Source organism: Chiloscyllium punctatum, chromosome 25 (assembly GCF_047496795.1).
Source record: "Chiloscyllium punctatum isolate Juve2018m chromosome 25, sChiPun1.3, whole genome shotgun sequence".
Taxonomy (NCBI): Eukaryota; Metazoa; Chordata; class Chondrichthyes; order Orectolobiformes; family Hemiscylliidae; genus Chiloscyllium; species Chiloscyllium punctatum.
In genome coordinates this window covers 70395394-70422523 of record NC_092763.1, presented here as the reverse complement: position 1 = coordinate 70422523, position 27130 = coordinate 70395394, and the positions used below count along the sequence as shown (strand labels likewise).

The 27130-nt window shown below is 40.4% G+C and overlaps 1 protein-coding gene across 3 annotated transcripts in view; it reads right to left on the bottom strand.

Moving 5' to 3' along the window:
• The window catches only part of LOC140496045 (septin-6), an 83582-nt gene extending 65606 nt beyond the window's left edge, over nucleotides 1–17976 (bottom strand). For all 3 annotated transcript variants that reach the window (XM_072595516.1, XM_072595514.1, XM_072595513.1), the window contains exons 1-2: nucleotides 17867–17976; nucleotides 2883–2997 (exon numbers count right to left, since the gene is read on the bottom strand). In XM_072595516.1, coding sequence (XP_072451617.1) covers nucleotides 2883–2997; nucleotides 17867–17953 — 202 coding nt within the window. In that variant the 5' untranslated portion in view covers nucleotides 17954–17976. The remainder of the gene's footprint in view (nucleotides 1–2882; nucleotides 2998–17866) is intronic.
• Nucleotides 17977–27130: the final 9154 nt, after the last annotated feature.

Sequence of the window (27130 nt, the reverse complement as noted above, 5' to 3'; positions counted from 1 at the left end):
GAGATGGGGTTATCAAATGTTTTTAAGGCAGCAGTATATTGATTCCCTCACTTAACAAGAATTTGGAAATGTGGAGCTTGGAACATAAACAGGTTGGCCACGATCTTATTGAATAGGGTGGAGTAGGCTTAAAGGCCCAAAATGGCCTACTTGATCCTCTTAACTTTTATGTTTGAGTGTTCCAATGACCCCTTAACCATCTAAACTCCAGGAAATATAAAAATATTTGTTTTGTCTTTCCATGTAACTGAACCATTAGAGTCAGATATCATTCTATTAAAACTATGATGGACACTCGCCAATATTAATCCAGCCTTCCTCAGGCTCAAAGACCAAAACTGCTCACAGTGCTCCAAGTGTGATCTAAGCTGGCCACTTTTGATTAACAGAAACTATCTATTCAATTCTTCTCAATTCTGTTACCATTTTCTGATTATTTCCTGCACCTGCTGTTGACATTTTAATGATCTACATACGTGGACACCAAATCCCTTCACTGCTTCTATTGTGAGACAAAAATCAAATAATCTGCTGGCGTTTGCAAGATTGAACAAGCAAAACACATCAAGAAATTACCTGGCATCATGTATGCTGAAATCAAACTATCACTTAATTTATCAATACTTAATTGCACTTTTACTCTTCCATCAACATACATTAAAGCCTGTGCCATCAGCAACTTTGGTTATGTGACTTCCTACTCCTTCCAAGTTGTTAATAAGTGAATTGGCAGAAGCAAAATTATGTTGCAAATATTATTTTGCAGCATCAATTTTAATGGATTTGAAAATGTTTAATTGGCACCTATCCACAGTGCTAACGCATCAAGCCATTAACTGTAACATCAATCAGCACTAAAGAATATTATGTTTCACTCCGATAAAACATCCTCAAAGATTATTCCCAAAGTTGACAGTGAGGTAATCAGGCTTTTGCCCGAAACGTTGATTTCGCTGCTCGTTGGATGCTGCCTGAACTGCTGTGCTCTTCCAGCACCACTAATCCAGTATTTGATTTTCAGCATCTGCAGTCATTGTTTTTACCTCAGTGAGGTAATCATACAGTGGCAGTTCATATAACCATTTAATTTCACTCTTAGCAAAAGGTACAGATTCAGTAATGTCACAGGCAACAAGTAATACATGAAAACCTCTCAGTCAAGAGAGGCATCATCAGTGCTATATTACTCAATCCTTTAGCAAAGAAAGAACTTGCATTTGTATAGCACCTTAAATACATTGGTATAATTCCTAAGAAAGGGCAGCACTGTGGCAGGCACTGCTGCCTCACAGCACTAGGGACCTGGGTTCAATTCTAGCCTCAGATGACAGTGTGTGGAGTTTGAACATTCTCCCTGTGTCTGCATGCATTTCCTCCAGTGCTCCAGTTTCCTCCCACAATTCAAAATTGTGCAGGTTAGGTGGCTTGGCCATAGCAAATTGCCCACAGTATCTAGGGATGCACAGGCTAACAGAAAATGCAGGGTTACAGGTTTCAGTTAGGGGATGGGTCTGGATGGGATGCTGTTTGGATGGTCGGTGGGCCATCTGTTTAACTCGATAGGCCGAACGGCCTGCTTCCACGCTGTAGGGATCCCATGATTCACAATTCCTTGTGAAAGGTAATCCCTATTGTAATGAGTGGACAGGAGCAGCCAACCTAAACACAAGGTCCCACAATCAGCAAAGAAATAAGCAACAGCATGTTTCCAATGATGGCAATTTATGGATGATACTGAGGGACAAATAAATCCTATTCTTCAAACACTGCCTGAACATCCTCTGAGGAGGCAGGGAGCAACTCAGTTAATAACCACTAAGATCACCACAAGAGTCAGCTGAAAATCACATGCTGAAATCTTGTATGAGAGTCTGATCTCTCAACCTGCCAGATCACATGCAAGAATGCTACCCAGTAATTCAGTCAGTCCAAGTAGTAATTATGTCAGCGGTTAAATGCATCTGACAAATTAGATCAAGTGTTACGTCCATTTCAGCAAGTTATGTAAACAGAGAAGCTATTCACAGGAAAGCTGCTTCCTAAAAAGTAATTATGGTCTCTTCTCAACACAATATTTTTTCAATCTAAAAATAACAAAAAACATAAAATTCCAACTTAAAAAAAACATGATGTGAGTTATCCACTACATGTACTAATCCAACATAAAGAGAAAACAGCAAGCAGTAATTAGATTTAACCAACACTGGAATTGCCTAACAGAACAATTACCGAAACTCACCAGTTTAATTATTTTCAGAATGATTGGAATTGTAAAGACCTATAACATACCAAAGGGAAAAAAAATGTATTGCAATTTAAACTCCCTACAGGACGAGGGCTTAATTAAAGGTGGTTGTGAAATATAAAACAGAGATTTATTGCTACGAGGGCCTGTGTTTCAATCAATTAGACAGGGATTCCCCTCACCAGGGCCTGAGAGGCAAGCAGAATTTAATCTTGCTCGAGCTCCATTCCAGGACACAATTGTTAACATTTCTATTCTTACTATAGTCATTATCAAGATTAATAATAAAAGGCAAGAACATCGCAAATATACAATACCATTGGTTTGGAACAGGAATATTCAGACTCTTCAGTGTTCCACCAATCAATTAAGAGTCAAGCTGACCTTTGCAGGGATAAGGAATTACTTCATAGCGTTTATAGTTGTGGCAATGAATAGTGCACTCTTTAATACATTTGATCTTTTGGTCTATACACCCTGGAAAATGCTCAATACTGGTGCAAAATTGAAAAGGCCGATGACTGCCATTTAAAAACTTATTTCATCCCGAAGAGCGCATATTTCATTTGAGAGAGTCAGAGTAAGGCAGCAAGCCTTCAGGAGATGTCATGTTGGAACCCCGTAGTTAAGTACTCACCCACACACAGAATGTTGAAGCAGAAGCCTTGACACACTGACTTGTTGACCAACTGGTCTGGCATACTGTCAAAGCCAACGTGCCCAGACAATGAAAGGTTGCGGGCACCTTCGGACTGAAAAACAGGAAAAGAAAACAAATTAGGAGGGCAGGGAGAAATCAGACCAAGCTGAAAACTGTCCTCAATATATTTAGAGGTTCATTATTAATTATTTACCAACATAGTACTTCAAAAAGTAAAAGCGAAGATTCACTCTCACGAGGGTAGGTATAGGGACATTTGTTTATTAATTGTGTAAATCAACAGTTAGACAGAACCGATATGCGACTTGACTCCTGAAGCCAACTTGTCTGCAAGCCAGCCAATCAGAATGTTGAAGGTATGCAACATCATAGACTTTGGGGCAGGTGATTAATATATTGAGACATCTTCTCAATTGACAGACAGCAATGAAATTGTTTTCAAAATCTACGTGGCAACAAGAATTACGGTAAAAGACAGTGTTGTATATTAGACCACTTAACTACCACTCGGCAGCCACTCAATAAGATACTCCATTTAAAACAAGATCTTCAAACACATTCTGAGACAAGATCAATTCCAGTCTCCTCTCTGCTCCCCCACCCATCGTAATTCACCATAAAATGTGACAAATCTCTGCACCACCTAATAACAGGATACCTTTAGCAAATGGGCAAGTCTAACTGAAAATCGGTTGCTTTCACAGCCTGCTGACCAGGTCCCTTCACGCACAGTGAAGAAAAAAAAATGAACGACTACGGTTTAAAGATACGATGATTTAAATCCAGCAAATTCTGTTGTTATGGTTACTCAGCTAGCAGCTCAGGTAGGAACCTATCTGCTGTAGCATCACACAGTTAGAATCATAATTTGTTACATCACAACAGGAAGTTAGAATAGGCTCCAAGAATGAAACCGATGTGCTAGCTTCTCAGATTAATATTGATATGTGCCAACTACATTCTGATCACAATTCGTACAGAGAGAAAAGTTGATTGAACATCAATCAACATTTGCTGTCGCCCACAGGCATCTAGACATATATCAGTATTCACCAACTGAATAAATACTTGAACCATTTCCCAGATGCAATAAAACTTTGTGGATAATTTTGACACACAGTTTGGTTTCCATTCTTCAGAATACATTGTCTGCCTCCTTTTCCCTCTCACTTCCAGTCATACATATAAGATATGTATTCTTGCTTGATCAGGTATCGATTATGACTGGAAGCCACTCCTTACTGGAAATAAAAGCAAAGAAAGGCAGCCAAAATCAAAACCAAAAGTTAAGCTTAATCAAAAACGTATCCTGTGCAAGATTGCTCTCCCAACAACCCCTCCTCCCTGTGAGAGAGGATCTTCCTCAGACATCCACAGCAGTACATGCAAGATAAAGTTCAGTTTTCAATCCATTCATGAAAATCTTAAATACTTCCTTTTGCAAGTGCGTGAGAATATGAAATCATTCTGCCAACCAGCAATCGTAATGCAGGAATATCCAATATAAACCAACATTATTTCTGCATATCTGTCCAATTCCAGTCACCATACTCCTAAACTTTTAACTACATCCAAAGAAAATTTAATCTACTTATTCATTTGAAACCATCAGATCCACTGCATATTCATAGTTAGTGGCACCTGGCATGAAATGCCACAGTGCTTTATATTCTCTTATTAAACTGTACTGTGACCATTGGTTGAAGATAACTTAACATCAAATCATGCCAAACTAGTAATTAATTAGCTGACCAGCTGTATTACCTTGCAATCCATTGCAATTAAATCCACTACTTAAGCCTCCAATAGGAGGAAAGTAGAGTTCTTGTGGCACCTTGACAATATCCCTAGGTCTGATCCAGAAGGTCCAGGTTCAAGCACACTTGCCCTAAAGGTATCATAACATGTCCAAACAGTGATTTAACATTTATTCAACACTTTAACCCCTGCAAAGAAACTGCAGAATCACATGCATTGACAAGGAAACGAAAACCAACATATTTCATTGAATTCAAAACTTTTCAATGGATGTTTGAAGAACCTGCCAAATTAATCAGTTGTGTACACCGCAGATCAATGATGTTTCTGTCTCTAGCCTAGTTACTGGGGCTACTGGCAAAGTAGTAAGAGCAATGACTATGGTTTAATATCATGCTATGATAAATATAATTTATTCAACAAAAAGGAAACAAATCTCAAAATCAACTTGGAGATCCATCAGTCTTATATTGGTAAAATTAAGAAATTGATAATCAGGCTACCCATATAGAAATAATAGAGTATTATTCGGAAGAAATAATACTCTTCCGAGAGGAAAAGTATATTATGCATTACAATACAAACAGTCGGTATGTATCTGATAACTAAAAGTCAGCATGGCTTTGGAGGAAAAGAGACATCTTGCCTAACCAAATTCATGGACCTTTTGTTGTCAGGAAATGCATTGGTGAATGGTGAAAACATGGGATGACCAAAAGAAAAACCCTGAAAATTTCATCACAGCATGTCAACAAAACTGAAAGCAGTGTTTGTTCGAGAGAAAAAAAATCCCAAATGAAAAGAGAAATACTGAGTGGCACTTTGTTCAGTTTTAGGTCTTTTTTTTTTAAAGTTGCTCCTCATCTGAGCAATTCATTCGGAATCCCAAAATGATGTGGTCAAATCTGCAAATAGGTGTAAGGAGGTAGCCAGAGTGCTACAACAAAACGGACTTTAAAAAAAAACAGGAGGCAGATAAATTAATGGCAATGGAATTCAACATAAGTGATTGTAGCACACATTGTAGGGATGGAGCAGTATCATATACATTGTACAGAAATAATTGAAGACGAAAGGAAAGGAATCTTGGTAGCAATAGATCAGGCAATTCAAACCTGATGAAAGGCTTTTGCCCGAAACATCGATTTTCCTGCTCCTCGAATGCTGCCTGACCTACTGTGCTTTTCCAGCACCACTCTAGTCTAGACCCAGGCAATTCAAACGTCAAATCACCGCGGAAAAGCGACAAACAAAACAAATAGAAAATACTAAGTTAGATTGATTGACCAGTCAATGGGAATAAGGAAGACACCAAACTAAGGAAAATGTAGTGAGACCAAGTTGTTCAGCTTTGAATGAGAGATGATTGAATGGAGGCCTGATGTCAGCGTGTAGTGCACTAATTTAAGTCAAGTACACTGGAACAAGGTACTAATGGAAAGACAATTCAGGACAGAAATGACAGAAAACAATCATATAGCTACCAACATTTGTGATAATCTGATACAGTTGGGGAGACAACCCAGTTTCAAATTAGATTAATGGATGAACACGAAATGCTACTTATCAAGTTCTAAAAAAAAGAGGAAATAAGATAAGCTCAATTACCTGGCTCTAGATCAATCCTATACAGAAAAATTCTTGGATTTACTTCACACCTAATGGCATCTCTCAAACTTCTAAGTGTGTACTGACAAAATGACAAAGCTTTCACTGGAGTAGTTCCTCCACAAACACTTCAACCCCAGGGCATCAATGTGGACTTCACCAGTTTCCTCATATTCCCTTCCCCCACCTCACCCCAGTTCCAAACTTCCAGCTCAGCACTGTCCCCATGACTTGTCCTACCTACCTATCTTCCTTTCCACCTATCCACTCCACCTTCTTCTCTGACCTATCACCTTCATCCCCACTCCCATTCACCTATTGTACTCTATGCTTTCTCTCCACCCCCACCCTCCTCTCATTTATCTCTCTACTCTGCAGGCACTCTGCCTCTACTCCTGATGAAGGGCTTTTGCCCGAAACGTCGATTTTCCTGCTCCTCGGATGCTGCCTGAACTATTGTGCTTTTCCAGCACCACTCTAACCCAGAACCTAGTTCCTCCATAAATAATACAAAGATGAACAACCAGTGAATCTGTTTTTGATGGCCTTGGTTGAGGAATAACTATTGGAATGGAAACCTGACAGATAATTTGTTCCTCTTCAATTGCTACCACAGGACCTTTAACATTCAACTGAACTGTGAAATAAAGTTAACAGAAGGCTAGCGCTTCTGTCAATATAACAAATGTTCAGTAGTGTCAATCTAGATCACGTAATCAAGATCTAGGGTGCAGTTCCAGCCTACAACTTAATGGCTCAAGGAAATTATCAACTGAGCTAGATGGGAGTAAACAGAATATGACAACAAATAGTTACGGGGTCCCCTTTTTCAGTTGCTCGACTGAACATTGTTTAGTTTTAATGTCATGTTGCGTTCAAGCTGTTTCTTTGAGTAAAGTCACCATCTTCATTTTAACAATTTTGCGTTAAACTTCATCACCATCCTCATTACATGTATGGTTGCATGTGTACCATATATGTGCTGTCCTTAGTACACTGTGGGATGTCATCAGAACTCATTGTAATATTCAACCTGGCAATGACATTCAGAGAAAGAAATTTTTGAGCTTTAAAAAAAAAACTTGGAGTCAACATTCTAAGGAAAGCACAATGCCCAAAACAGTTTTTTTTCCCCCTCCATCCACCCCTCCCCACACCCCAAAGAAGAAACCAGGGCTGTACATAAGGCCCATTTTTAAAATACATCGATTTCAAATTTGTCAAGTATTCCTTTCCTGAGTTAGAGGCAAAAGTAATTGAAGTATATGAAATTTATGGCACAGACAGAGAATTAGCTCATGGGCAGAAAACAGCAAGTGGGCATAAGGGGTTCTTTTTCGGGTTGGCAACCAGTGGGGTTCGACTGGGGTACCTGCTGGGACCACAATTAGTTACAATATATATTAATGACTTGGAGAAAGGAAGTGAACGAACTGTAGCCAAAATTTGTAGACAACACTAAAAAGTGCAAACGTGCTTGGTGACAGAAATACAGCAACTTACGGAGAGATATTGGTAGGTTAGGTAAGTGAGCAAAACGTTGGCAAATGGAGTAAATTGTGGAAAAATGCAAAAGTTATTCATTGTAGAAGCAAAATAAAAGAAATGAATATTATTTAAATGGAGAACAACTGCAGATAGCTGCAATCACAAAGGAACTTGGAGGTACTTTTGCATGAAACCCAGAAAGCGAGCACACAGATAATCAGGAAAGCTAATGGAATGTTGACCCTTATCTCAAGGAGTTGGAGTATTAGAGTAGGGAAGCCTTACTGCAACTGTAGAAGGTGCTGGTGAAACTGCAAATGGAGTACTGCGAAGAGTTTTTGTCCCATTATTTAAGAAAAGATTCAGAAAACATTCACTTGGATGATCCCTGGGACAAAGGAATTGGCTTTGAGCAAAGGGTACTCTTCACTGTAGTTTAGAAGAATGAGAGGTGATCTCAATAATTATATTGGATTTTTTAGGGACTTGACAGGGTCAATGCTGAGAGGATGTCTCCCCTCATGGGAGAGTCTAAGATCAAAGAGCACACAGTGTTAGAATAAAGGCGCACAAATTTAAAACTGAAAAAGGAGGAATTTCTCCCCTCAGTGCTCCGGTTTCCTCCCACACTCCAAAGATGTGCAGGTCAGGTGAACTGGCCATTCTAAATTGCCCGTAGTGTTAGGTAAGGGGTAGATGTAGGGGTATGGGTGGGTTGTGCTTCGGCGGGGTGGTGTGGACTTGTTGGGCTGAAGGGCCTGTTTCCACACTGTAAGTAATCTAATCTAATCTAATCTTCAGAGGGTTGAGTGTCTCTGGAATGCCTTCGCATAGCGCAATGTGGGGCAGAGTCCTTGTGTATATTTAAGGCTGAGATCGATAGACTCAGCATCAGTGAGGGAATCAAGGCTAATGGGGAAACAGCAAGAAAGTGGACATGAGGAATGCTGGAGCTGAAAAACGTGTTGCTGGAAAAGCACAGCAGGTCAGGCAGCATCAAAGGAGCAGGAGAATCGACGTTTCGGGCATAAGCCCTTCTTCATTCCTGAAGGGCTTATGCCCGAAACGTCGATTATCCTGCCCCTTGGATGCTGCCTGACCTGCTGCGCTTTTCCAGCAACACATATTTCAGCTCTGATCTCCAGCATCTGCAGTCCTCACTTTCTGCATGAGGAATGTTGGATCAGACATGCGCCTACTGAATGGCGGAGCAAGCTCGAGGAGCCAAACAGCCTACTCCTTTTCTTATAGTTTTATGATCTTATGAGTTTGCTGCTGTACATGGGTACAGTGAAATTGCCTTTCCTGGTCTCTGAGCTTAGTTGGGTGCAAATTCCAGGGGGCAGCCTTCAGTAGGAAGATTCCTACACATGTACAGCAGTTAGTCATACCCGGTGATTTGTTTTATTTTGCAAGTTACTTCAGCTAGTGATGCACAGTGCTACATATTTCAATTTGGACATCGGTCCTATGGGCTAGAAGTGTCAACAGGTAGCTAACTCCAGCTTTACCAATGATTCCAAGGGAACCCATGATTCACTTAAAGTTGTTGCACTCAACCACAACTTTCAACTTGAAGTGATGACGTGGAATATTTAACTTTATTTGTTACAGGTTGGTACATTTTGCAACTGTTTGGCATTTACACTAGATGAAGTGATTTGGCACAGTAGAAACCTTCATTACTGGCTCAGACAGAAGAGTATCCCATAGTGGGAAGTACATCTGCATTCTGAGCCACTGCAGCACACAGCCTCATAGTCCATTCCAACTTTAAAAAAGGATGGAGGTATTGCATGGTAAAATTGGGATCCAACCATTGAAAAACAAAAAAAATGATTACACAAGAGCTTTTCACTAGTCTTGGTGTTAGGCTCGCACTAGAATGGAACATTCCATTGCACCTGAGAATTTCACTTCATAAGTGTTTCCCCTACAAGAGAAATTTAAAAATACTGCACAACAAAACTTTAAACAAAGTGGTCTCAAAGCAGAATTGAACAAGAGAAGTAAGCTAGACAGAAAGACAGTTTACAAGTGGTTTCCTGTTTCCTCTTTTCACTCCCTTCAGTTTCTGTTTAAAACAATTTTCGTCATTATAGATTGCTTCATTATTTGAAAAACACTCAAAAAGAAAGAAAATAATTTCCACACAAAGCCCCTTAAACTGATTTGGGAATTTATATAGCACTGAAAATCTAGTAGTGGGGGCTTGGTTTCATCTCAGGTTGCTCCACGACTCTGACACAGCTTATATGGAATAAAGATTGTAACTGAAATTGGACAGTATTTAATTCAGATACCATTGCTCAGGTGTTTGCTGAAGAAGGCGGCTCTTGAATACCCTTTGAAGCTCAAGGACATTCTTTAATTTGGCAGCTGTTTGTAAATGTAGCTCTCCTTTCAACTCTGATCAAAACAGACACGAAACAACTTGGCTTTCTTTTCAAAATGAATTTGCTAAGTTATGATGCATTGCCATTTCATTAATAATGTTGAAAACAATTTTATGAACAAATTACATACATTGCATGCATGGCACTTTCAAAATAAACGAGAACAAGGTTTTCATTGGCTGAGTTTAGCTGCTATTATTGCTTTCCCTTTAAGCTACTGCTCAAATATACTCTCAGGAATTGCTCCACAGAATCCATCAACACGTTTAACTGCAGTTTGATGAAAGAACTTTGCTATTGTTTGTAAATTTCTAGCTTTGGCAGTTTAAAGTGTGAATTCTCTCAAAACGTTAGCATTCTGTTCGATTTATAAAGGCATGACTCTAAATTCTGCTAATTTTTTAACACTTTTTTTCCTCATTTAAATGCTCGCTGAGACAGGGGAAGCTCCCAATTCTGTTTCACGTTGCCAGCAAGTGATCCCAGGTCAAGCACAGCAAATCAAGACAGTCCAACCATATTTCATAGAAAGGACTTTTACAGCTGGCTTCCAGATTAGAAAGGCTAGTGTATCCAATGCACACATCCAGTTTTCTACCGTGCATGTGGTTTTCCAATGACTAACAAAAAATACTTTGTATTCTGCTTCAATTTAGCTTCTCAACAGGACTTTGGAAATCATGCGTTGAAACTGAGCACTGTCAAGGCTAAGACCTTTTACAGAGCAATGTTTGTTCAAATCATAAAATAAGACTAAACCTTTAGTCAGTGCAAACTTATAACTTGATTCATATTTTTCCAAGAATTTGGCAAAATGCAGGTATCACAGCCTGCTCTTTTCAAATATAGCATTTCTCAGCCAAGTATTTAAGTACTTTGTGCTTAAGAAGCCAACAGGAAATAGAGAAGTTTGTACAACTCTGTATTTGTGCTAAAATACATAATCATTTGAGATGTTAATCTATTAATCTCTGTATTGAACAAATTCTTCATCTCAGTCCTAAGTGGTCTACACTTTATTTGTAGCCCATGTTCCACATAACCAGTGGAAACATTCTTCCCTTATCTACACTATTGCACTCGAAAGAATTTTGTAAGAATCAATTAGGTTACTTTTCACTCTAAGCTCCAGAGAATGCAGGTCCAGTCTCTGCGATCTTTCATCAAAGGACAACCCTACCATTCCACAATTTGGTCTGATGAATGTTCTTTGCAGGCGCTCTGGCGGGCATATCTTAGGAAGAAAAGTTGAGGGAGCTAGGGCTTTTCTCATTGGAGCGGAGAAGGATGAGAGGTGACTTGACAGAGGCGTACAAGATGTTGAGAAGCATAGATAGAATGGATAGCCAGAGACTTTATCCCATGGTGGAAATGTCTATCATAAGGGGATATAACTTGAAGGTAACTAGAGGAAGGTTTAGGGGAGATGACAGAGGTATGCTCTTTACACAGAAAACTCTTCTAAACTCCAGAGAATGCAGGCCCAGTCTCCTCAATCTTTATTCATAGGACAACTCTGCCATTCCACAATTCAGTCTTGTGAATGTTCTTTGCAGTTGTTCTACGGCAAGTACTTTTTTTCCTTGGATAAGAAGGCCAAAACTGTACACAATACTCCAAACATGGCTTCACCCAGTGTAAAATGTCTAGAAAGCCACACTTATCTTTGCACTAAAATTCTCTCACTATAAAAGTCAACATATGATTTGCCTCCCTAATTGTTTGTTGCACCTATACATTAACGTTCAATGGCTCATGAACAAGGACATAAATATTCTAAATTTGCTTTTCCTACCAAAGTGGATAACCTCATTTTTTTCCATATTATATTCTTGCTCACTTATCCCTTTAAATCCCCTTGATGCCTTTTTTCACCCTCCTCATAACTCACATCTCAGTTTTGTATTAGTAGCAAACTTGGAAATATTACATTAGGCCTCCACCTCCACATCATTGATTTGGACTGCAAACAGCTGAGGTTGAAGCACAGATCCTTGCAGTACCCCATTAGTCACAGCTTGCCGACCTGACGGTGACATATTTCCCCCTTATTCTGTGCGTAAGTACATGAACAGGATGGCAGTTGTAAAGTGGGAGGGACTCTTCAGGAACACAAGTTGGGCCCCAATGATCTGTGTTGTAAACTTTACACAAGAAAACAGCCTGTGTCAGAAGGGTGTGGTTTAACCAACTTCCAGTGAGATAACACAAATGAGAATTATTAGCTTTGATTAGGAATGGTTCAAAGTGCACACCATGCCAAGCTATGACTACTATACATGTAGGAGAAAGTGAGGACTGCAGATGCTGGAGATCAGAGTCACAAGTGTGGTGCTGGAAAAGCACAGCAGGTCAGGCAGCATCCGAGGAGCAGGAAGATCAACATTTCAGGCTCACCCAAAAAGTCAATTCTCCTGTTCCTTGGATGCTGCGTGACCTGCTGTGCTTATCCAGCACCATACTCTCTAGGATACATATAGCCAAGTATAAATTGCAGTTCTATCATGATCCTAGGTTTTAAAGTGCATTGCTTTGGCTCCTGATTGTTTAAGTAGAGATCATAGAGAGAGCAGAATGGGTGTAAAGGGTGGCTAGAAAGAGATGGGAGGGGTTGGTTTGGATTCAAAGTAGGAAGGAAAGGATGATATTAATGGGTTCAGAATAACTCCACCTTTTCTGAAAGGGAGTGGGAGTTGCGGGGGGGGGGGGGTCTTAAATCAGAGATACAGGATAATTTAGTACTGCATAATTAAATACAGTAGACCAAACCTTCTTTAAAGTGGAAACAAAATCAGCTAGCCATTGAACCTCACTCTGACTCATTCCTAATGCCACATTCAAATTAACTTTAAAAGGTGGCTTAGTATACAAAACTGTATTGAGACCTTGGGATAAGGTAGCATACAATGAAGAGTTATATGTATATAGACTCAGTGTAGTCAATGCAAAACAACAGACTCAGCCCCATCACAAATCTCCAAGCATCTTCGTAAAAGTTACACATATGCCCACTGTCACCATACATTTGGCTAATGAATTGACTAAGTGCTAGATTTTCAAGAGGCAGTGGAATGGGATTGTCTAATGATATTGCACAAGGGAAAGAAATGGTAATAAGTACTGCACACAGCAAAAACAACAAAACTGTTGAGTGAAACAATACACATAAGCAATTATTGTTAATTAAATGCAGGAAGGGAACTGAAAACAGGATACTTGGCAGTAAATGAATAGAACTTAGGCTTACTGTGATACGATAGGGTTAAAATACACAATAGCTTCTGCAAGATCCTTGCTCGTAAAACAGAAAAATACACAGTACCAGATTTCAAAATGACATTTCTTAAACATATTTCTGTTTTTAAATTCTCATTTTTGACATGATGAAGGGTTTATTAATTTAAAGTGCAAGTCATAAGCCTGACTTCAAAAATCTGGCAACTGCATTTTCCTCCTTGATGGAAGAAACCACTTATTCACACTCAGCAGTCGTTAAGATTGTGGTATCAAATCTCCAAACACAACCTTTTGATTTTTTGTCTACTCTAAAAGTACTTTGTAATTTTCCTGCTCTCACCGAAAGGTTTTGATTCCTTCTGGGATATCAGCTGTGATAACAGCAAATTCTAGTGCATTAGCTAAGTGGCAACCAAGTGGAGATGTTTACAAAATGGGCGTCAGCACAGTATTCAAATACCTAGAACATAACAACCAAATCTAACCTTGCTTTAATGCAATATCCACTGGTACATATTTTCAACAGGAGTCACAATTTGGGAATGATATTGATTATTCATCCCATAACCTAAGGGACCAAATTGTTACCACTGTTCAGATTTCCCCACACAAAACAGACTCTGGTAGCCAAACTCTGAAGTCTCTTGTATGGCTCAGCAACGTCAGCATTTCCAATGTTACCTTTATCCTTCCAAAGTCAACAATGCAACATCGGCATTTGGAAATGCATCCATTTGAAAATCAAATTCAAGGGCGTTAATAATTGAATTATGTCACACTGGAAACCCACAGAAATCATATGTCCTCAGTATTGTGAAATATTAAAATAAGTTAGGGGTGCTGATTATTTTAATATTATGCATGCAAATAATTAGTTTCCAAATGTACTTTCTCTGCCAACTGGTGCCATTACAACCCTGCACTTCCTGTCATATAATGCCAGGTCACAGCAAAACTTTAAAGGAAAGGTGTTAGTGGCTATAATGGAAAACCTGGCAGCACCAAATGGAAAGGATAAACACCAAGGATAAAATTAAAGTAATGCTTACAAGCTAATAGTTAAAAACAAAATAGCCAGGTATCTGTTGCAAGGCTGCAACACATCCTTGGGACATCAGATGAAATTCAGTAACTGACGCTGGGGGAACTGGCTGGAACAGTAGGTTTTGACATTTGTCTACATTTTCTGCTGCCACTGAGCAAAACGAGCTTGTCAATCTCAACACTATCTGGTTGGAATAACACTACAATACGACCTGTACCAGCATAGCATTTTGATGTCCTACTCAGAATGATCACAGAGAATGAAGCAATGCTAGTGGAATTGACGCCTTCAGTAGCGAGAGGAGCTTTTCATTGAATCATAGACTCCCTACAGTGTGGAAGCAGGCCATTTGGCCCATTGAGTCCACACCGACCCTCCGAAGAGCATCCCACTCTGATTCACCCCTTACCCTAATTCCTGTAACCCTGTATTTCCCATAGATAACCCTCCTAGCCTATATATCCATGGACACTGTGGGACATTTAGCATGACCAATCCACCTAATGTGCACATCTTTGGACTGTGGGAGGAAAGCAGAGCATCCAGAGGAAACCCACGCAGACACAGGAGAACACCTGTGTGGGTTTGCACAGTCACCTGAAAGGTGGAATTGAACCCAGTGAGGTGACAGTGCTAACCATGCTCTTCTGGAATTCAGACTGAAGCAAGACAGGACAATGAAAGCTTATTTTTGCTTTGTTAGGCTGTGTTACTTCTGCCTTAACTTGATGCTGGTGCCTGTCAAGTCAGAAATGTTAGACTACACATCACTGGCTGGATGTCTGGAGCCACAACAGTGTTCAACACCCATTTAGGACAGTAGTTCGCTTCATGAATGCCCCTGGGCTCAATATCATTACCCCCCCCCCCATTACTGATGCATCATCTACAAGAGCAATTTACAGCAATTCCCCAATGCACCAGCACCTCATTTCCCAAATCTCCAAAGGGCAGTAAAACAACACTTTGGAAACACTGTCATCTCCAATTCACACAATATGACTTGGGAATGTAACGTGTGCTCCTAACTATAGCTGGAATGATATCCTGAAACTTGCTATCTGACATTATCATGAGAGTGCCATTCTAGTAAAAGGGAAGACCCACCACCACCATCTGTGGGCAACTTTTACAAACATCACATCTGAGTAACAAACTTAAAAACAAAAATACGTAATGAATTAAATTTTCAACATTAACATCTTTCACCTCGATAAACTCTAAAATGATCCTCAACCTTTAAAATTTTAGTGAAATGTTTAGATTTATTGCATAACACTCCCCCTCATCCCCCACCACCATTTACTCAGCCCCGACACCCCCTCCCCCAACATCTTACAAAAAAGATAGCAGATGGCTTTAGTAATATGCTAAAAGACGTTACATATAAAGAGTTCAATGGGCCAGCTGTCTACTAGCCCTGGGGATCTTTTACCATAACCCAACCATATAATATGCCAAACGTGCATTAAATAAAAAACACTGGCTTAAGCTTTCAGTTATCCACAAGCAGAAAAGTTGATGGCACAAGAGGTTCTTGAGTGAAATCCGTTACAGAATGACTGAATTAGAAAGCGGAGCAATACACAAACATTAATAAATACATTTGTTGCTACATGTGATTCGCAGCTAATTTTAAGGCCATTGGGACTTTTTAAGCACATGACTTGGGATTTATATTGTCTTTAACAGAATAAAATGCCCCAAGGTGCTTCACAGGAACAAAATCTACACAACCAAAAGCTTGATTAAAATGGTACATTTTAAGTAATAGTTCAAGTTTGGAAACAGACACACTAGAAGGAAATTCCAGAGCATGTGGTCCATGTAACAAAGGGCATGGTTTCCAAGACTGGAGTAATTAAACTGGGATAAAAATTAAAAGAACTGCAGATGCTGTAAATCAGAGACAAAAATAGATATTGTTGGAAAAGCTGAGTAGGTCTGAGAGCACCTGTGGAGGGAAATCAGAGTTAACATTTCGAGTGGAGTGACCCTTCCTCAAAAGTAGAATGTGGATGGCAGGCCAAGAGTGAACAACATGTTACAACTCCTATTGGGAGGCTAAATCATTCTACCAGAACATGCCGTGGAGTAACAGCATAAGTCACTCCAGTTCAATTTGCATGACTCTGTTACACCATATTTTGACAACATTGTTGACTATTTAATTGAAAACAAAAAAAAAGATTTTAATATTATAGTTAGCCTTCTGATCTAACAATTCAGAGCAGAACATGCTTTAAACTACAAATGCAATGCCTCAACATCTTTGTACACATTATTTCTTAGTCAGAGTCATACAGCACGGAAATCGACGCTTGACTTCAACTCGTCCACGCCAACAGACATCCCAATCTGACCTAGTCGCACTTGCCAGCATTTGGCCCATATCCTCTAAACCCTTCCTATTCACATACCCATCCAGATGCCTTTTAAATGCTGTAATTGTACCCGCCTCCACCACTTCCTCTGGCAGCTCATTCCATTCACTCACCACCCTCTGCGTGAAAAAGTTACCACTCAGGTCGTTTTAAGACTTTCTCCTCTCACCTTACACCTATGCCCTCTAGCTCTGGACTCCCCCCCCCCACCTCGGGGAAACACATTGGCTATTCACCGTATCCATGTCCCTCATGGTTTTATAAACCTCTATAAGGTCATCCTTTTCGTCTTGAAGCACGCATTTTATCTAATCTATAACGCATTCTTAACTGTCTTGTTATATCTCATTTATTTAGTATTATGCATGCGCAGTGTGCAAATCCGTATTTTAATTAACAAATAATATATTAAGCCTGGTTTTGAAGTGATACAATATAGGGCTCCGATTGCATCCCTTTAACGTTTAGGTAAAATATATCAACTATCGGAACCGTTAGGTTACGTGAACTGCATACTGTCCCATTCTGGCTTCAGGCGTGTAATGGTTACCCTCAGCTGTTCACAAACGGGTTGTTATTTCACCATTTGAAAGCCGTAATTTTTTTTGCAAAACACAAAGCTGAAGTAGAAAGTGCAGGTGGCACATTTAAAAAGCAGCCAGAGGGAAAGGTTTTCCTCCTCCTACAACGGGTCTAAGCTACCTGTGCTGAAAATGGCGGGAGGGAGGTAACGAGGAAATCCTGTCTTCCCCCTCATCGCCTTCTCAGATTTTAGAACTATTAAGTTAGATGCAATTTCATTTTAAGATCATGAAGCCAACGCCCAACTTATTTTCCCCTTTCTTTCTATCTATCTATCCATCCACCCACCCACCCCCACTTTCCTCAGTGAACAATAGCTGACCAGCAGCCTGGGGGCGAAATGAAGATACAGAATGCAACCTCGCTGTGCAAACGGCCGAGAAAAAAAAAACAGCTAATGCTTTTAGCAATGAAAATGTGTGAATGAGATTTAAGGTGAAGGGTGCGAGGCTATTCACTCACCATCTGCCGAGCTACTTCAGCCGCCGCCATTGTCGATCCGCTGGTGACAAGAAGCTCGCGGACCCCAGCCACAGGCACTGGATACATGTTGGCCTCTACCACTGCGCTCGAAGGGGGTTATAAGGACAGCGACATTCCGTCTCTCTCCACCTCACACATGGTCTCTTTGCTTGATCACTCCCTATCGTCATGCATAAAGCATTAAAGTCTCGATTCCTGTTTTTAGCCATCGGCTGCGTTCCCCCATATCAAAATGTTATCAGCTTTTCGATAGTATCCCCTCTTTCCAGAATGATAGCATCCCCCGTTAGACAAATTGTTGCAAGAATAGCGGAAGCGTGAAGTATTTTTTTTGCTCTGATTTGACGAAATGTTATTTTCCCAGCTTCAAGAAATTCAGTGGAGTTCCTACATGAGCAACACATTTGCAATTTTATTTGAACACTAATTTAATTTGCCATAAAATGGTCATTTCTCGACGCTTTAAACTTCCGAAAACTGCATTACCTATAATATACAGTTCGCAAATTTCAAATCAAAAAATATTTGCAAAGAAGCGATTCGTTTGGTGCATGTTTCTTAACAATGCGTTATTTTTTTAAAAATTGCTGTGCAAATGATGTGGTTGTTGTAGAGCAGGTGCGGAAATGTCAGTAATTTTGTTGTCACATAGGCGGCGTCATTGTTACCTCCATGTACTGCAAGTTTTTTTTTTAAGTTGTCTTTTCCCCTCCCACTAAACTCAGTGGGTGAAGTCGCCAGACGGCAATAGAGCAACTAGCACCCACGTTTAATTTCAAAGATACCTAACCTTTGGTGTCTCAGTGGATTGACGCAAACTGTAAAGAATTAGATCAACTTGATTTACCTCCTACAGTAAACAATGACTAATCCAATATGTCATAGGATGATTCACCCTTCCACTGGACACAATAAAGCATGTATTTAATTTCTTCTTAAAATTTAAATACGTCTCAGTCTGTAAACGATTTTAATTTCCTCTGGATACCGATCAAAATCACTTTCGTCCATACTCCGCTCTGCCAGTCCAAACTACAGCACAGAATTATAGAAAATCTGCAAGCGCTGGAATCCGAAACAAATACAAAAATTGCTGGGAGAATTCAGCAGGTCTGGCAGCATCTGTGCAGAGAAAACAGAGTTAATGTTTCAGGTCCAGTGACCCTTCAGATATAAGAACTAACAAAACAATTTCTGGTTTGTTTTTAGTTTTGTTCCGTTTCCTGTCATTTTTCTCTTGTCAAGTCCGAAATTGAATCTGCCTCCTGCACGCCTTCAGGTTATGAATTCCACATCCTAACCACACGATGCCTAAAAAAATGATTTTCATCTTGTCACCATTGGTTCTGTTGCCATTCATCTTTAATAGGTGACCTCTATTTCTCTTCTTTCTTTCGAAGAGAAGTGTTTTTCTATGTGCACCCCTCAAGATTTTGAAAACCTCTACCAGACCTCGACTCAACCTTCCGATCCATAAGGGAAATGATCAGCCAAATAACTAGTCAGATAATTTAGCATCAGAGTGTGGTCACGGTGAAGTTGACTGGTAAGACGTCAACATGTATTCAAAAACTAACTGCGCTTCTGAATAATCATAGAATCCCTACAGTGTGGAAGCAGGCCATTCAGCCCATACCACCCTCCAAAGAGCATCCCACTCAGATCCACCCCATAACTCCACATTTCTCATGGCTAATCCACCAAGCCTGCACATCTTTGGACTGCAGGAGAAAACTGGAGCACTCAGACATTAGGACAGTGTGTGCAAACTCCACCCAGGTAGAACTACAAATCTGGAATTGAACCCAGGTCTTTGGCACTGTGAGGTAGAAGTGTTCACCATTGAGCCTCTGAAAATGTCAAGATGCAACATCTAGATGAGAGATAGAAGAGGATCAAAGATGACTCCTTGGATGATCGTGTGATGTCTTTTAGCTTATTACTAAAGCCATCTGCTATCTTTTTTGTAATAGTATCCCAGAGGAAAATAAGTCACTATAATGGGCTATGATTGGATAGATAAGAAGGGGTCTAGATGAAAGCAGTTCCACCCAACTGACTGACAATGGAGAAGTATTGGAGGAAGATGGTGTGGTCAACCATGTTAATAGATGCAAATAGCCCAAGAAGGAAGAGGAGGTAAAGTTTACTTTTATCACAGTTACACAGATACCATTTGTCACTTTGGTAACCATTGATTCAGTATTAGAGGTGTTCAGATATGAAGTTCTCAAAAAGATGACATGGATTTTATAGGCAACAACATTTTCAAGGAATTTAGAGAAGAAAGGGTCATTGAAGATGGAATAAAAGCTTGCAAGGCTGGTGGATAAAAGGGTTATACCTTTTGAAATGGCAGAATTTGAGAGGGACAATAAAGAGAGAAACACACTCACAATATTATTTGACATGGCCACCAGGAGAAGTTGGTGATTCCCAGTTTGATAAGAATGGCATTGAAGGAGCACATTGTGAAAAAGATGAGCTCACAGAGGGCTTGAAGAAAAACTCAAGAGGATGTGAGTTCTGGACTCGAACAGTGAAAAGCATTAAAGAAAGTTGGGCCAGATAAATTCTGGCAAGTGGGACTAGATCATATTAGGATATCTGGTCAGCATGGACTAATTGGATCGAAGGGTGTGTTTCCATACTGTATAACTCTATGAATCTATGAGGTGTGCTTATGGAAAGCATTGATATAGCAGAAACAGGTTATAAGATGGTCCTGTTCTTAGGAGTGTATCCTGTATTTTAGGATTATCCTGGAAGTGAGCAGATTTAGCAGATGAGAACAGTATCTGAAACTGCTTTCTGTGATCCAGTAAATCTGGCAGTGGGTAGCAAAATAAATTGTCCACTATATCTTTATATGCTGTGCCCCATATGCTTGAGTAGTGGAGAGGAGGGCAATACAAAACACGGAATTGCTGGTGCAAGAGAGAGCACTGGTTTTATTGGGCATCAAAAATGGACGTGAGGGTGTAGTTTAGCTAGCCAAGTGACTGCATAGATATTGTAGTGAATGGGAGGGCCAGGAACTAGACAATTATATAGCACCTTTACATAGAGAATCTTATATAGGTTTTGTCACAGCCATTGCATATTTCAAAGCATTTGACCAATGAAGTATGTTGTGATGTCAACATTGTATTGTAGGAAAGATAGCAGCTAATGTGCACACAAAAAGCTCCCATAAACAGCAATTGTGATATTGATCAAGGGATAAATATTGGCTCAAGGGATAACTCCACTGGCACTTCTTCAAATATTGCAATTTGATGTTTTACAGCTAGCTGATAGAACGGATAGGTTAAATATCTGATCTGAATAATGGCACCTCCAGTAATGTAGTACTCCTTTGGAGCCTTGATGTTTAAGCTCCAATCTGGGAGTGGGATTTGAACCCAGAGACTTTTAGTGAGAGTGCTACCAACTAACACTACCACAGCCATAAATCAGTATAAGTCTTGATGGCAGGTCCCGGGCCAGAAGCCAGCACAAGAAGGCAGCAAGACCTTGAGTTCTGAAGCCCAGCAGACTCTGACCCAGTGAAAAGGACTGTAATTTGAGTACTTTTTAAAGATACTTTTGTTCTTATTCTGGACTTTGAGTAATTCAAGTACTTTTTAAAACTTTGTATTCTTATGCTAGACCTTTTCTTTCACTCTTTTAATTCTGTAACTAACACTAAAGTATCTGTACCTAGGTATTCTGTACCTAATATGATGCCAAAGCGGTGACATTACAAACTTTTCACCTGAGTGCATGTTGACAATAAAGGCAATTCTATTCTAGTCTAAGTCAGCACCTTCAGAAAAGATGAGAAAATGTAGATGTTGGGAGATGTAACTGTTCAGCCACATTGTTACCATTGTATTGGGTACAGTAGTTTCAAGCTTGGATCATTGTAAAACTGGTATTAAGATATTGGAGACCAAATGAAGGCAATCAATTCATGTCTGAACTCACAGCAAACTGTCTGGACAATATAACTTAAGTTATTAGTCAAAGGAACAGTAGAATCGACGTTTCGGGCATAAGCCCTTCTTCAGGAATCCTGAAGAAGGGCTTATGCCTGAAACGTCGATTCTCCTGTTCCTTTGATGCTGCCTGACCTGCAGCGCTTTTCCAGCAACACGTTTTTAAGCTCTGATCTCCAGAATCTGCAGTCCTCACTTTCTCCTTATTAGACTGTGTGCCAGGCTTAAGAGTGAGTGTGGGAAAGGTAGTTTCAATATAACCGTTGCCTAATTTCTCATTAGTTTCAGTCTCCCACTCAGTACAATTTGCTTTATATACACCAATACCCAGAACTAGTACTGACCTACATCAATTTACTGTTCAATTTACGTTTAAGTTCTAACATCGCCAATGTTTGCCTCATCCATTGTTCTTGGCTATTCCAAATGCATGGAGATGGAGTCCTTTATTTGCTCTTTGAGTATTTTAGATAATTTCATAACATAGCCTCTGCTGTAAAATGTCAACAAATATTGTGTGAGGCAGTAATAGTTATGCTGCCTTCCATTGTCAAATACCCTGATGAAACCCAAGACTGGCACCTGTATGGTAGCAGATGAAGAAAATCCTTTCAGAACACAAGGATAAGGTTGGCAGAGAGAAAATAAATGTTAAAAGCTTTTAATTTATGGCATTTATTTCAATTAAAAGAGTCATAGAGTCATAGGGTCATAGAAATGTACAGCTGGAATCAGACCCTTCGGTCCAACTCATCCATGCCGACAAGCTATCCCAACCCAATCTAATCCCACCTGCCAGCACCAGCCCATATCCCTCCAAACCCTTCCTGTTCATATCCCCATCCAGGTGCATTTTAAATGTTGTAATTGTACAATCCTCCACCACTTCCTCTGGTAGCCCATTCCATACACGCACCATCCTCTGCCTGAAATAAATTGCCCCATAAGTCTCTTTTATATTTTTCCCCTCTCACCCTAAACCTATGCCTTCTAGTTCTGGACTCCCCCACCCCAGGGAAAAGACCTTGTCTATTTACCCAATCCATGCCCCTCATGATTTTGTAAACCTTTATAAGGTCACCCCTCAGCCTCCAATGGTCCCAGGAAAACAGCCCTAGCCTGTTCAGCCTCTCCCTATAGCTCAAATCCTTCAACCCTGGCAACATCCTTGCAAATCTTTTCTGAACCCTTTTAAGTTTCACAACATCTTTCCGATAGGAAGGAGACAAGAATTGCATGCAATATTCCAACAGTGGCCTAACCAATGTCCTGTACAGCCGCAACATGACCTCCCAACTCCTGTACTCAATACTCGGACCAATAAAGGAAAGCATACCAAACGTCTTCTTCACTATCCTATCTACCTGCGACTCCACTTTCAAGGAGTTATGAACCTGCACTTCAAGGTCTCTTTGTTCAGCAGCACTCCTTAGGACTTTACCATTAAGTGTATAAGTCCTGATAAGATTTGCTTTCCCAAAATTTTACAGCACGGAAGGAAGATTTTCAATCCACCATGTCTGTGCTGATCATCCAACAACCATTCTACCCTCATCCCATTTTTCAGCACTTGACCCCTTGTATGGTATTGTGAAGGGCTTTTACTCGAAACGTCGATTTTCCTGCTCCTTGGATGCTGCCTGATCTGCTGTGCTTTTCCAGCACCACTCTTCTAATCTAGACTTTGATCTCCAGCATCTGCAGTCCTCACTTTTGCCCTTGTATGGTATGACATTTCAGGTGTTCATCTAAATAGTTCCTAAATATGTTTATAATGCTTCCCACCTCCAGGACCTTTCAGGCAGTGAATATCAGACCTCAAATCCCCTCTAACCTCACACTTCTTATCTTAAAGCTGCGCTCCCAGGATATTGCCCCCTCTACTGTTATCTAATTATCTAATTATTGTTCATAGCTGAAATGTTCCTGTCCAGGCAACAGCCTAATGTTCTTCTGCACCATTTCTAGTGCAATCACACCCCTCCCATGGTTTGACAACTGGAACTATACATAGTACTCCAACTATGGCCTATCTAATGTTATAATGCAGGCCCGCCAGAACTTTCTTGCTCTTGTATTCAATGCCTTGACCAATAAAGGCAGGTATCCCATATGCCTTTTTAGCCATCATTTTTAACCTGCCCTGCTGACTTCAAAAATCTATGAACCTGCACCACAAGTTCTCTTTGCTCTGCCACATCAGCCAGAACCTATCATTAAGTGTATAAGTCCTACCTTGATTTGCCTTAGCAAAATGCAACAGCTCGCAAAGAAGATTGATGTAAGCATAGCATTGGACATTGTCGATATGGACATCAAGGCTCTGTGAGATAGACTGATTAACAAGATCAGATCACATGGGATCCAGGGAGAGCTAGCCATTTGGAAACAAAATTGGCTTGAAGGTAGGTGACAGAGGGTGGTGGTGCATGGTTGTTTTTTGGGACTGGACGCTTGTGACCAACGGTGCACTGCAAGGATCAGTGCTAGGTACACCGCCTTTTGTCATTTATATAAATGATTTAGATATGAATGTAGGAGGTAAGGTTAGTAAATTTGCAGATGACACAAAAATTGTTGGGGTACTGGACAGCAAAGAAGGTTATCTCAAAGTATAATGGGACCATGATCAGATGGGCTGAGGAGTGGCAGATGGAGTTTAATCTAGATAAATGTGAGGTGCTACATTTTGGTAAGGCAAATCAGAGTAAGACCAATACATGTATGCAGATGGATTTTATTCAATGCCCCTCATAATTTTGTAAACCTCTATAAGGTCACCCCTCAGCCTCCGTCGCTCCCGGGAAAACAGCCCCAGCCTGTTCAGCCTCTCCCTATAGCTCAAATCCACCAACCCTGGCAACATCCTTGTAAATCTTTTCTGAATCCTTTCAAGGTTCATAATATCTTACTGATAGGAAGGAGACCAGAATTGCATGCAATATTCCAACAGTGGCCTAACCAGTGTCCTGTACAGTCACAACATAACCTACCAACTCCCGTACTCAATACTCTGACCAATAAAGGAAAGCATATCAAATGCCTTCTTCACTATCCTATCTACCTGTGACTCCACTTTCAAGGAGCTATACACCCGCACTCCAAGATCTCTTTGTTCAGCAACACTCCTCAGGACCTTACCATTAAGTGTAAAAGTCCTGCTCTGATTCGCTTTTCCAAAATGCAGCACCTCACATTTACCTAAATTATAGTTAGTAAGTTTGCTGATGACACCTAAATTGGAGGTGTAGTGGACAGTGAAGAAGGTTACCTCAGAATACAATGGGATCTTGATCAGATGGGCCAATGGATTCCTGATGAAGGACTTTTGCCCGATACATTGATTTTCCTGCTGTTCGGATGCTGCCTGACCTGCTGTGCTTTTCCAGCACCACGCTTATGACTTTATTGGTCAATGTACTGAGTACAGGAGTTGGGATGTCATATTCTGGATGTGCAGGACATTAGTGAGGACACATTTGCAATACTGCATTCAGTTCTGGTCTCCCTGCTATAAGAAAGATGTTATAAAACTTGAAAGGGTTCAGGAAAGATTTACAACAATATTGCTAGGATTGGAGGGTTTGAGAGGCTGAACAGGCTGGGGCTATTTTCCCTGGAGTATCAGAGGCTGAAGGGTGACTTTGTAGAGGACTATAAAATAATGAGGGGCATGGATAGGGTGAATAGGTCTTTTCCCCAGAGAAGGGGAGTCCAAAACTAGAAGGCATAGATTTAAGGTGAGAGGGGAAAGATTTAAAAGGGACATAAGGGGCAACTTTTTCATGCAGAAGATGGTGCATATATGGAATTAACTGCCAGAGGGAGTGGTGGAGGCTGGTACTATAATAACATTTGAAAGGCATCTGAATGGGTAGATGAATAGGAAAGGTTTAGAGGGATATGGGTAGAAAGTGAGCACTACAGATTCTGGAGATCAGAGTTGAGAGTGTAGTGCTAGAAAAGCACGGCAGGTCAGGCAGCATCCGAGGAGCAGGAGAATCGATGTTTTGGGCAAAAGCCCTTCATCAGGAATGAGCTCATTCCTGACGAAGGGCTTATGCCGAAATATCGATTCTCCTGCTCCTCGGATGCTGCCTGAACTGCTTTGCTTTCCTAGCACCACATTCTCAACCAGAGGATATGGGCCAAATACTGGCAAGTATGACTAGCTAGATTATTTTAGGATATCTGATCTGCATGGACAAAGGGTCTGTTTCCATGCTGTACATCTTTGACTCTATGACTCAATGAGTGACACCAAAATTGGTGGTCTAGTGGTCGATGAAGATGGCTGTCTTAGAGTACAATGGGACCTTGATCAGATGGGCCAATGGGTTTAATTTACGTAAGTGTGGGATGTTGTATTTTGGTAAGGTTAATCAGGGTGGGATTTATACACTTATCAGAAGGGTCCCAGGGAATGTTGCTGAGCAAACAAATCTTAAGGTGCAGGTTCATAGTTCCTTGAAGGTGGAGTTGCAGGTAGACAGGATTGTGAGGAAAATGTTTACTATGCTTGCTTTCTTGGTCAGTTCATGGAGTATAGGAGTTGGGAGGTCATATTGCAGCTGTACAGGACATTGATGAGGCCACTTTTGGAATATTGCATTCAGTTCTGGTCTCCCTGCTGTAGCAAATGTGTTGTTAAACTTGAAAGGGTGCAGAAAAGATTTTCAAGAATGTTGCTGAGATTGGAGGGTTTGAACGATGGGGAAAGGTTGAATAGATTAGGACTATTTTCCCTGGTTGAGGGGTGAATTTGTAGAGTTATAAAAAGAGCATGGATAAGGTGAAGCCAAGGTTTTTTTCCAGGGTGGGGGACTCCAAAACTAGACTGGAAAAATTGAAAAAGGACCTAAGAGGCAACATTTTCACTCAGAGGGTGGTGAGTGTATGGAATGAGCTGCCAGAGGAATTGGTGGAGGCTGGTACAATAATAATACATGAAAGGCATCTGGATGGGTACATGAATATGAGGAGATAAGAGTGATATGGGTGAAATGCTGGCAATTGGGACAAGATCAGTTTAGGATTGCTGGTCGGCATGGACGAATTGGGCCGGTGTCCGTTTCCCACGCTGTATGACTCTATAACTCGTTCGTTTTATTTCCTTTTTAATTCTCTGCCGTACTCGTTGCAACGTTCTTTCTATCTTGTGAAGTCTGAACATCTGCATATGATCAATAACAAATAAACTTGCAGCAAGTCTGTAGAACAACGGATGTGCGTATCTGAAGAGGTACGTTTGATTCTATAATTA